This window comes from Triturus cristatus, chromosome 10, assembly GCF_964204655.1.
Source record: "Triturus cristatus chromosome 10, aTriCri1.1, whole genome shotgun sequence".
Taxonomy (NCBI): domain Eukaryota; kingdom Metazoa; phylum Chordata; class Amphibia; order Caudata; family Salamandridae; genus Triturus; species Triturus cristatus.
This window is the reverse complement of record NC_140593.1, coordinates 1,247,661,017-1,247,673,647: the sequence shown is the minus strand read 5'-3', so window position 1 is coordinate 1,247,673,647 and position 12,631 is coordinate 1,247,661,017. Positions and strand designations below refer to the sequence as shown.

Genomic DNA, 12,631 nt, shown 5'->3' with positions numbered 1-12,631 from the left:
GGTGGAGCCTCCTGCCAGGGACTGAGTGAGGAGGTGGAGCCTCCTGCCAGGGACTGAGTGAGGAGGTGGAGCCTCCTGCCAGGGACTGAGTGAGGAGGTGAAGCCTCCTGCCATGCAGCACATGGGAAAGGACTGAGTGAGGAGGTGAAGCCTCCTCCCAGGGACTGAGTGAGGAAGTGAAGCCTCCTGCCAGGCAGCAAGGAGTTATCTAAGTCTGAACAGACTGTACTGTGGCTCATATTCACTATCCAGTCAGACCTGGTACAAAAGACTTATGATTCTGAGGCAGCAGCAGAGAGAATGGAAGGGGTAACTGTTCATCGTTTTAGCTGCATACTGCACAAAGGTTTGTGAGGGGGTGGGCGGGGGGCGGGGGGAGTCGGGGTGAGGGACGGACCGCACCCAAACACTACGTCACTGGGAATGTCAAATGGTCAACACAGAAGTCCCGCAGACTCACCAAGGATGGAAAGTGAGAACTCTGATGTGGGCAGCGCAGTGACACTCATCATGAACTCTGCTGAAATCTGAGGGTAAGCCCACTTGGCTGCTATGCGGAGTGAGGCAACAGCCACTGTACCCTCTTTCCTGATTTGTAGTCCGACACTATGGCTAATATGAAGGATCTAGAGCCATTTAAAAATACTAAAGGTACAGAATGATCTGTTAATTTTCCAGTGCAAATTAAGTGTGAATTTGTAGGGGATAAGGTATAACTTTTTGTAGACTGAGGTGTTTCCTACATGAGCCTGGCAAGAGATGCCATGTGGACAAGGTGCAGGGGGAGATTCCTCTCCACAGCGGTCGGGGTAGAGCATTTTCTGGGGAAGGGGCTATGTGGAAGGGTGGGCTCCGCTTTGGACGTGTTATTTTAGGATGCTTTGTTTTTACATTGTGTCTTCTCTCACTGCTACTCCTTTCTTCCTCCTGTTGACATCTTTGATTAGATTCGCCTTTAGCAGATATCCTTTGGGTGAGATCTGTCTTTAATTAGATTCTCCTTTAGCAGATATCCTTTGGGTGAGATCTATCTCTTTAATTAGATTCTCCTTTAGCAGATATCCTTTGGGTGAGATCTATCTCTTTAATTAGATTCTCCTTTAGCAGATATCCTTTGGGTGAGTTCTATCTCTAATTAGATTCTCCTTTAGCAGATATCCCTTGGGTGAGCTATATCTCTTGATTTAGATTCTCCTTTTGCAGATATCCTTTGGGTGAGATCTGTCTTTCATTAGATTCTCCTTTAGCAGATATCCTTTGGGTGAGATCTAGCTCTTGAATTAGATTCTCCTTTAGCAGATATCCCTTGGGTGAGATCTATAAACTGAACATGTGATGGGACCGCATCTCCATCCGGCGCCCACACGTTAGCCTTGTTTCTGGCCGTTATCATATTCTTTGTTGATGTCTAATAAACCTGAAACTTAATAGATATTTTTCAATATAAATCAAATTTAGATGCCTGCCTGCAGGCTATACTGAGCGGACATCATTTTGTTTTTCATTGAAATAAAGAGCAGATTCTAATTTCAAAGCTACAAGTGCAAAACTAGCTGGCAGTGGGCAATTCCCTTTCTAAAAGGAAAGAGTAAAGACAGCCAGGGGAATAGAGCCAGATGGAGCAGCGCTGTAGCACAGACGGCCGTTGTCAGCAGCAGGATCCTGGATACTCCCGAAGAGGATGTGCGACTATCCCTGGAGTACGGGTAGGCAAGTTGTTTAGCACTTACGTGAAGAGTCCCGGATGCAGAAGGATTCAAGTAATATTCCATCTTCATCACAGGATCTGCATTAATAGTTGTAAACACTGAATAGAATAGCAAGCTCATTCCAATATTCATGAGAGTACTAATGGAATAACCCAATCAAAAAGAGGGAATAAGATATATGAACCCAATACACTGCATAAAGATGCACAACACCTGAGAACGTTCCAGTTTCAGACGTATGCGAACCAGTTACGTGACTCAAGACTGCTTTGCGTATGTCGAAACGGAAGCCTTGGTGGGCACTGATGTGGCAGCTGCCTTTCCCCTTCAGAAGTGTGTCCGTCATCTCCAAGGTAAGCCTGGTAAGGGATGTTTAGTTTTGACGATGTAGAATTGAGCAGTTTACCTGCAGTGGCCTCCATTGGAGCTGGGCCCGCAGTGATCGAGCCAGCATCTAGGAAGGGCTGGAGGAGCGCCCGGATACCCTCAGGGCTGAAGAGCAGCGCTTTCTAAATGATTTGATTGATTGGGGTGCGGTTATATTTTAGGAATATCTTGAGTCTTTTCTAGACAACACTCCTGGAACCTCATGACCAAATCCACCTGGGTTCCGGTTCAGGAAGCCTGGGTGTGTAATCAGAGCATTTTTCTTGTTTGTAATTGCAAATAATTCTATTTCTGAAAGACGCTAACCTATATCTGGCAACCCAACATTAAGGACTCATTTGCTGTTTTCCAGAAACATCCTGCTGAACACATCTACTCTGACCTTTGGCCTCATGGCTGATGAACGGCTGAGATCCCAGGCTCCTGCGAGTGGCCGATGTGAAAGAGTCTGAGGGATAGAGTCCTCGCTCGCAGACCTTCCTGCTTGTTCAGTTAACATGTGGTTCTTCGGTTTGCACCAGAACTGATTTATCTGGGAACAAAGGAATGGTTTTAGGACATGTACCACTCCGAAGTCCTGTTCCAGCGGTATTGTTTGATGAAATGGAGCCCCTGCAACTTGGCTCTTTTGCCAACACTACCCTGGGTATAACTAGAGCCTGCTGCAGTTTGGCTTCCTACTTCCCTTAGTTTGAAGCCTCTGGTCCTCCAGGCACTGCTGAAGACTCCTGAGGTACAGCCTCTGTTGGGTACAGTGAACATACAGGATGCTGTGGATCCCATTAGTGAAGAGATGGGATGTGCCATGGCGAGGCTTCTCATTTGGTGTGATCTCTGAAGCAGGTTAAACCAAAGAAGGGCAGATTTAGAATTTTCTGTTGTGTATCTGGTTGGATACAAGTGAAATGTAGACAAAAACACCTTTTACCAGAATCCCCAGACAAGAAGGCAGCGACTGCCACATTTGACAGAACAACAGGAGCAGGGGTGATCTGGTGGAAACCATGTAAGCGCTCAGAGGCAGCACCGACTAAAGCGTTGCGCAAGGTGCAGCGTCTAGAAGAGCGCAGGAACTCGAGTCATGAAGTCTTTGATAAACGTAAGCTCCTACCACAGGTTTACAGCTCATCAGGCCATTAAAGCTTGAGAACTAGAAGATTTCAAAGCCATGGAAAGGTCTAGATAAATGCTTTCATTCCAATGTCCAGAAAAATGCCATACTTGTCTGTGGAGTCACTAGCAGATCGCATCGTAGAGCCCTACCCTTACCTAGTAGGCAGGCCCCCACACAAACTGGCCGGTGGATGTGAAAATCACCTCCAGTTCTGTAAAAAGCTTAAGACTTATCTATTCTGTTGAACATCCTTCGGCTACCCGCTCTTTTTTTCCTAACGCAAGAACACCTTCGGGTAACAGATGCGCTATTCCAATAAATGAATAAATAAATACTTGAATTTATTGTCTAATGTTTTTTTGTAAAAGTTAGTCATGAACTAGATGTTCTATCCCAGTTTCATTAGTCAGCTGGCCGAACCCAATATCTGTGGATCTTGGGAAACTGCATGATCTCCCCCCCCCCCCCCCACCGTGACGCTTCCGGTAACATGCATCGAAGGACACGGCTTAGCTAGTGGAAAATGTGACTTCAGTGCCAGTGTTGGGGTAAATGTCCCTTCTGTGTGGGGCAGGACTGGCTGAAACCGGTGGCTGTAAACCGTGGCTACCGGGGGGTTGGCCATCGGATGGAGCTGGAAATTCTAGAGGCCACCTCATTATGGTGAGGAATAGGATTTCCACGGGGTGCAGACAACACTGGAGAAGAGGAGAAGGGGCTGGGGGCTGATCCTGGCCGAGGCATTGGCTTTGGGCATGGAGCAATAGCCAGCCTAGGAGAAGGGCTTGAGGGGAGGGTACAGCAGTGCTGCTGGACGAGGGCTGTGAGACTCACGAGGGGTAGGAAGCTGCAAGAGAAGGTAAAGCTTTGCTGGACTTGTTGGATTCCTGGAGGGTATCTAGAACAGAGTAACCAGGTTTAGGCCGCGGTGTCTTCGCCTTCATGGATGTACTGTCCCGAACTATCCACACTTTGACCGGGTGTAAATCGGGGAGTCAGAAAAAAAGATTATCCTCCGAGTTTACACACACTAGTTGGAAATGCTGACTTGGTAGGGTAGCGAAAAGATTCCGAATGAACGAGACTGCAGCCGTTCATGCACTGGCACAGCTAACACAGAAAGCCATGAGTCAGAACTGTAGGCAACATCATCCTGTCCGGTATGAGAGTGCAGATTGAGGACATTCAGAGAAACAAAGCAACTATTGGGAATCAAGAGCCGGATCTCAGAGGGCTTTCCCCGGTGCGCAGCATTGAATGCCTAGATGTGTCTGACACAGAGATAACACTCATGTACCTTTGAGGCAAGAGGAAACTGGCAGTACTGAGAGGACCCGTGACCTTCACCGGGCCAGGGGAGCCGTCTCCTTCACCGGGCCAGGGGAGCCGTCTCCTTCACCGGGCCAGGGGAGCCGTCTCCTTCACCGGGCCAGGGGAGCCGTCTCCTTCACCGGGCCAGGGGAGCCGTCTCCTTCACCGGGCCAGGGGAGCCGTCTCCTTCACCGGGCCAGGGGAGCCGTCTCCTTCACCGGGCCAGGGGAGCCGTCTCCTTCCCAGGTGAGGGGAGCCGTCTCCTTCCCAGGCCAGGGGAGCCGTCTCCTTCACCGGGCCAGGGGAGCCGTCTCCTTCACCGGGCCAGGGGAGCCGTCTCCTTCACCGGGCCAGGGGAGCCGTCTCCTTCACCAGGCCAGGGGAGCCGTCTCCTTCACCAGGCCAGGGGAGCCGTCTCCTTCCCAGGCCAGGGGAGCCGTCTCCTTCCCAGGCCAGGGGAGCCGCCTCCTTCCCAGGCCAGGGGAGCCGTCTCCTTCCCAGGCCAGGGGAGCCGTCTCCTTCCCAGGCCAGGGGAGCCGCCCCCTTCCCAGGTGAGGGGAGCCATCTCCTTCAGGCGTGTCAGATGGAAGGCAGCTGGGCCCCTTTCCAGATGCCTCCCAGACTATCTACACTGTTTTACAGGACCTTAGAGAAACTCCTGGGATTAGTGGTCAGAGAACTCATTCTGGAATGGATTTAGAACCTCGACATCCAGCCAGGAAATCATGAGGACGTTGTACTGGGGGGTCCGTCAGATCTTGGGCAATGTGGGTAGGCCTGCAAACAGTGATGCCGGTAAGCCAGAATCCAACAAACATTGGCCAAGACAACAGGTCTTGCCTATGTAAGATCTATTTATTGGTTTTGTTGGAGTGGAGTGTCATTGTGTGGCATGGAGTGGCATTGTGTGGCGTGGAGTGGCACTGGGTGGCAGGGAGAAAAGTTTTGTGGTGTGCGGTGGAGTAGAATTGTGCGGCATGAAGTGGAAATGTGTGGTGTGGAGTTGAATTGTGCGGCATGCAGTGGAATTGTTTGGCATGGAATTATGTGGTGTGGAGTGAAACTGTATGATGTGGAATGGAATTGTGTGGCATGGAATGGAAACTGAGTGGCATAGCGTGGAACTGAGTAGCATGGAGTTGAAATGTGTGGAGTAGAACTGTGTTGCATGGAGTAAAATTGTGAGGTGCGGAGTGTAATTGTGTGGAGTGAAGTGTAATTGTGTGGAGTGGAGCGGAATTGTATGTGGGGGGAGTAGAATTGTGTGGAGTGGAATAGTGTGCGGTGGAGTGGAATTGTGTGAGTGGAGTGGATTTGTGTAGCATGGGAGTGTGGCATGGAGTGGAATTATGTGGAGTGGAACATTTCTGCAAGAAGTGGTTTGTTTATAAATAAAAGTGTTTTAGACCGGGAGGGGCAAGGGGCGAAGGAGCAACATATATTGTACTGGTGGGGAATGAGATGAAGCCAGTTTGAGGCAGTGCTGTGGAGCTACAAATGTTAAAAGCCTTTTCCACAGAGGAGTAGCAAACATGCTCAGTACTAAATCATGATACAGAATAATAGTCCGTAACAATCACCTTGTCGTGAGAACAGGAGAACAGATCTGACTGTCTGGGTTTAAACCAAAGATATTCCAGAATTGAAAATCTGGAAGCTCTATGACAACTCTCTGAGACGTAGGGGAGGTGGGGGGTGGGGGGGAGCACCACGGACAAGGGGTGAGTGAATGGGGGAGGAAGAAGAAGAAATAGTCCCTCATACTCAGAGAGCGCTGTGGACAAGCCCTAATAAAGATGAATCAATCTGTGCTTGGTCCATGCTCCACAGAAAGAAAATGAAGTCATTTTGGGCACTTGCTGGCCAATTAGGAGGCAGCAAATAAGATTGACAATTATGTCAATGAATGATAAACAAAGGTTGGGCACCAGGCTGTTGGCAGGCAAGATCTAAAAATGGGCAGAGGTGACCACTGTGCACCTTTTCTTCAAATACTTAAAACAATGAGAGAGTGTGGTGAGAAATGGAAAATAAAAACAAAATGCAGATCTTAAAACCAAATATAACAGTCATGAGACCCACAAGGTGCGAGGAGTCAAGAATGAAAGTAATCAAAAGACTTTGCAATCACAAAGCAGAACTGGGTGCCCCCTTGTTCTATGGAAAACATGTAGCAAAGCAAATCTGAACCTCTGTAAAGGTTTAAAGTTAATTTACTATGGGTTTATGCATACATTTTGTGCAGCAGGTAGTAGCGAGATTGGTCAGCAGTTTAAAGAGGATATAATCCTCTCCTAGTCTCCACTGACATCAGCACTGTACTTTTACTACAGTGAAGGAAGAAAGGACTGAAGCGAAAAGAGCACAGGGCAGTGACAGGTTGGGGCCTGGGAGCACGATGGGCCTCCCGCTCTCCGGCTCCACAGGTTATTGCTAAGCTCTCTTAAAGAACTGGGACACTCTTGATGCTAAGACTCTCCACAGGACACCACATACTCAAGATTGGCAGGACCAGCAACACAAGAATAAAGTATTTGCTTTACATCTAATTTTTGCCTGTTTTTGTATGTCTACACCTGAAGCATCTTTTGAAGTAGGAGGATTTAAAAATAACAACTCACACGTAGAGACTATTCTAAAGACTTTGGACTGTGGCTTCACTTGTCTTAAGTGTATATTAATATTTTTAATTTATCTTACATACAGGAGTACTGTTTGGGGATTGGTGAGTGAAGGACAGGTGATGAAAGGGTGAGGAAACAGAGGTTGGGAAGCAGAGTTGGTGATGGGAACTGGTAACAAGAAGGGCTAGGGGGTTAGTAAGTAACGGATGGGAGACGACAGCACAGGACTTGGGGACTGAGGCTGGGTTTGTGATGAGAGGGCAGAGGATGGGTGAGTGGGGGCATGGGAAGTAAGGTGGAAGTATTCAGGTGAGGGTACACACCGTTGGGGAGGGCTGGTGACAGGGTGATGTGCTAGAAGTGATTGTGCAATTTGCACAGTGTTTGAGACTACACTCTTACAAAAGCAGTCATCCTATTGAGCGGCTGGATTTAGTGGAGGGCTCAGGTTGACTTTTGGTGAAGGACACTTGCAGTACCGCAGGTCAAGGTCCACAAAAGATGCGCGTCAGAGACAGAGAAGCATCTGCAGGGTTCATATGTTGTATGGTTAAGGGGAACCATGGAAGGAACACGACAGAGGAGTGTGTGATAAAGCGCTCTTGCTGTAACATTTTCCTGAACACAGGCAGCAATCTTAGCCTCTGGGCTCTGGTGGTTATTCAACATTACAGCCCTGTTCATGGGAGGCTGGTCAGTATCTGACATGACCAATCTTTTTGTGGGAGAGGTGGTTTACTACTGGCATAAATAAACAATCTGAACTCAGGGAGGTACAGCTATATGTTATAAGTACTCACCAGCTCGAAGGGACTTTTATCCTCAATACCCTTCGCTCCCACAAAGACCCAGCTGTCCCGAAAGGCCAGCTCCTTGGCTGCAGTGCTGCCCAGATCCATGAATATCTTGCGCGCCTCTTCATTCATCCTGCAGGGGGAGGTAGGTGGAGGAGGTGACTGCAGCTTCCTGGTCTACATTATACGCATGTTACGTCCTGCACTGCTGCACCACTCCCCACTAGACCCCTCACAACTCCACAACTCTCATGAGAACCTGCACAGCCTTTCTTTGCTCTAAAATGGAAAACATGCTCTTCACCACACGGTCTGAAACAAAATGTTCCCTGCCAAGGCCGCTTCGTGCCTCCCTGAACTATCCTACCGCAACCCCCAATCAGCACTGGCTTGCAGTCAACCAGTTCAACCGCCTCCAAAGAACCAGTCTGCATCAGCAATTCATGACGATCCAAAACTCCAGATCTACACTCCCCACTGAGCAACCTCCACCATACTCACATCCCCCTCACACACTGGGATCCCTCCTTACCTTAGCACCAGTCACCCTGCCCAGGTCCATCACCTTATCAAGGCATCAACCTGCCGCCTCGTTAGCAAGAAGGTCTGCCACCCCTCCCTACCAACCCTCATGATCACTGCCTCCTTCACTAGGTCACTCATGGCCATCCTCCTGTGAAGCAACAGCAAACACTCACACACTAAAGGCTCTCTGTAAAATTAGATTGCGTCACACTGAATCGAGCTCCAAGGACAAGCTGTAGAAAGCGCTACAGAAGGAGAGAGGGCCACACAGATACACACACCACCTCATCCTTCTTGCTCCCTCAAAGGATTCCAGTCTGTAAGACAGCAAGGTGTGCCCCTAATTACTGATCAAGAACGGACCATGAAAGGGCAAAGGTGGACCATATTTAATTGTGCGACCCCCAAAAGACCTGATGTGTGAAACAGCACAGCGTCATGATCCCTGGTCAGGAGTTGAAGGAGAGCGAGAACTAAAAGATGGAGTTTAACCCAAAGTACAACCCCTTATAGTAAAACTAACTTTCTTTGGTAAAAATATTACTGTTGGATCATTACCTGCCTGCAGATTTCTGAACTCAAGTATATGCTCCCAGGTGTTAGACTGCTGTAGCTGCCGGAACACTGGCATATAATAGGTACCAACCCACAGGTAGATACTCTTTCAGTGCTCCAGCAAGCTGCACAGGCAGGACCCAAGAAAGCATCAATGACAGCTACAATAACAGCAGATAACAAAACTACAAATCTTGGGAAGGAGGCTGTGCAGTGAGGGCTCTGCAGAACAATTATGCATCAACTAGAAATACTGTTGCCAAAGGTAAGGAATTCCTTCTGAGAGATACATCTTGCAGTATGCTCCTCACCTTAAGAATGAATCCCAAAGCAGTATCTCTCTGGGGAGGTGGGACTGAGGAGTGCCCATTATCCAAGGAAGACAGACAGCACAGCCATGGCCAAGTATCCACCACAGCGTGTTTGGGCTGTGAGGCAGGAATGTTTAGCAAAAATAGGCAGAGATGACCATGTGACTACTCAGCAGATGTCCGCCACCAGAGCACCTCTGGTGGGAGCCATGGAAGCAGCCTCGGTCCTTTCAGAATGGGTATGGATGTCCAACGCAAAAACAACAGTTGAGGGACAGAATGCAGAACAATGTCATACATTCACCCCAGTACAGAGATCTGGGCCTAAATCCATCGTTTTTTTGCTCACCATGCCGTTCCAGTTTGAACCCAGCCATATGCAAATCAGCCTTGACCCTGTGCCTCATGGGAACAGTCCAACCCGAACTGCCAAGACAGGTCCTCCCTGGACTGGAAACAAGCATCCTAGGACCGGTTTCGGGGTTTACCCGCTCTTCAGCCAGGATAACTGGAGTCAAGCTATCCTGGCTGAAGAGGGGTGAAACCCCGAAACCGGTCCTAGGATGCTTGATTACGGTCCAGGGAAGACATGGCTTGGCAGTTCGGGCTAGACTGTTCCCATTAGGCACAGGGTCAAGACTGATTTGCATATGGCCATGTCTGAACTGGGGTGGCGTGGTGAGCAAAATAACGATGGATTAAACCCAGATCTGTGACTGGGGGTGAATGTTTTGCCAATGTGCAACATTACGTCCATCATCTTGTGTGTTTTGCTGTTCGCCCTATGTGGGAAGGGTATGCCCAGACGTGGGTCCCGTGCTCACTACGCCACTGGAGTCAAGCTATCCTGGCTGAAGAGGGGTGAAACCCCGAAACCGGTCCTAGGATGCTTGATTCCGGTCCAGGGAAGACATGGCTTGGCAGTTCGGGCTGGACTGTTCCCATTAGGCACAGGGTCAAGACTGATTTGCATATGGCCATGTCTCAACTGGGGTGGCGTGGTGAGCAAAATAATGATGGATTAAACCCAGATCTGTGACTGGGGGTGAATGTTTTGCCAATGTGCAACATTCCGTCCATCATCTTGTGTGTTATGGATGCCCACCACCAGAGCACCTCTGGTGGGAGCCATGGAAGCAGCCGTGGTCACTGTTCCCGGTAACGTGCGCGCGCACCTCTGTTATCGAGAGCGCGCACTGCCGTATGGGCAGCGCGCACACACCCACGACATCCCGCGAGTGAATCGCGCCGCAGCTTTAAAAAAGCCAGCGGTGCGAAAATCACTCACTTCCTGGATGTGGTGTCGGGACTGGGAGTGAAGGTAAGGCGGGGTTGGGGGCTTGCGGCTGTCGGCACCTGCAGGGAAGATTGTGGGCTTTTAAGTATTCATGTTAATCACAGCCCCTTCACGAGCTGTGATTAACATAAATACTCATACAAAAGCCCACACTCTTCCCCACCAGGCCTGGTTCCAGCCAAACAGGAGCCTTGGCCCTCGCAGTGAGGGCTTGAAGGCATGCGCGCAACGCCATGGGGCTCAAAGTGCTCCAACTCCCCCCTCGTGTGTGTCAGCCCGGGACGAGACCGCTTCCCGGGTGCACACAGACAGCATTAGAGATTATCGCAGCCGCACCCAAGTACTTAACAGGTCTTTCAAAGACCATTTACAGGTTAACCTGGCTTTATTTTTTGTTTCACCCCTTTATCTTCACATGGCGAAAGGCGACAAATCCTTTCTTTAACAATGGTAACCATAGCCTACTGTTCTGCTGCGTGGATTTTTCTTTTTCTATGCAGCGCAGGAGAGGAACAATTGTTACTTACCTGTAAACAGGTGGTTCTCCAGTATTGGTGTCTTTCATAGATTCACATGCTTGAATATTCCCCGTCGTCGGAGTGGGAGTCCCACGGTAAATAATATAGCAATATATACAGTCATAATATATATATATATATATATACATATACATAAGTAATCATATAAAACAGAGATATAAGTAAGTGATAAACATCAAGAATGTCCCTATATGAAATCTCCATAGAGATACATGGAAAGAGAAAAAAGACATTCACAGTCTATCTCTGTCATTATGTTAGTCCAAACTACGGCCAATCAGGCGCCAGCTCCTCTCTAGAACCTTCTCCTCAGAGCTCCTCACCTCAGATTTTCGTAGCACCAAAGTGACTTTAGAGTGTATGAGGAGAAGAGAGCCTCTGAAGGGAGGAGGGAGGGTCGCATGTGAATCTATGAAAGACACCAATACTGGAGAACCACCTGTTTACAGGTAAGTAACAATTGTTCTTCTCCAGTATTGGGGTGTCTTTCATAGATTCACATGCTTGAATATAGAATAGCCAGCAGTAACAATTATCATTGTTTCCATAGTTATAACAGCACTAAACAGTTGTAATGCCAATCAATATCCTTATATATATATGATATTACTGAATATCTATATAAGTGTAAATGAACCATTATCTCAACAGTAAATGGAAACAATATGGAGGAGGGAAGGAAGAGGCTCACCTTATTTAAAAAGATTGCGAAGCACTGCCTGCCCCACTGCAGCATCCTCCTCGTTTAAAGTTGCCAAGCAGTAATGTCTTGTAAACGTATGTCTGCTTGACCACGTAGCTGCTCTGCAGATCTGATGTAAAGGCACTCCAGCAAATAATGCGGTTGAAGAAGACATCGCTCTAGTGGAGTGAGCCCTCACTGGTGACTGCAATGGCTTGTTTGCCTTTTGATGGCAGAAGACGATGGCTGCTGAAACCCAACGTGCAATAGTTGGTTTTGTCACCGGACGTCCCTTGTGATAGCGTCCATAAGCTATGAAGAGTTGATCAGTTTTCCGTAAAGAAGCTGTTCTGCTGATGTAGAATTTTAAACATCGTTTCACATCCAGGGAATGTAATCTCTGCTCCGCAGGAGTTTGAGGATTAGCAAAGAAGGTTTTCAAAATGGATGAACCCCATTAGCTGCACACCAGTGGCAGAATCTTTTCCACTTTAATTTGTACGTCTTTACCGTAGAAGGAGCCCTCGCCTGAGCCAAGATGTCTCTACAGTCCTGTGGGATGTCTAAATGGGCAAATTCACAGTGCTCAGGTTCCAAGCTGATAAGCTCAGTGAGGAGGGGTTCGGATGACAAATTTTCCCCTTGCTCATCGTCAGAAGATCTGTACGAGGATGTAGAAGGATTGGTTCGCATTGAGACATTAGGAGTAACTCTGAGAACCATGCTTGCCGAGGCCAACGGGGGGCTACTAGAAGTAGATGGCAAGGTTGCCTCCGCATTTTC

General features: G+C 48.4%; 1 protein-coding gene across 1 annotated transcript in view; it reads right to left on the bottom strand.

Annotated features, from left to right (window-relative positions):
• The window catches only part of FAM3A (FAM3 metabolism regulating signaling molecule A), a 144,807-nt gene that overhangs the window by 65,025 nt on the left and 67,151 nt on the right, over positions 1-12,631 (bottom strand). Inside the window, exon 9 of the mRNA XM_085629917.1 lies at positions 7,946-8,072. Within this exon, the coding sequence (XP_085486043.1) occupies positions 7,946-8,072 (127 nt within the window). The remainder of the gene's footprint in view (positions 1-7,945; positions 8,073-12,631) is intronic.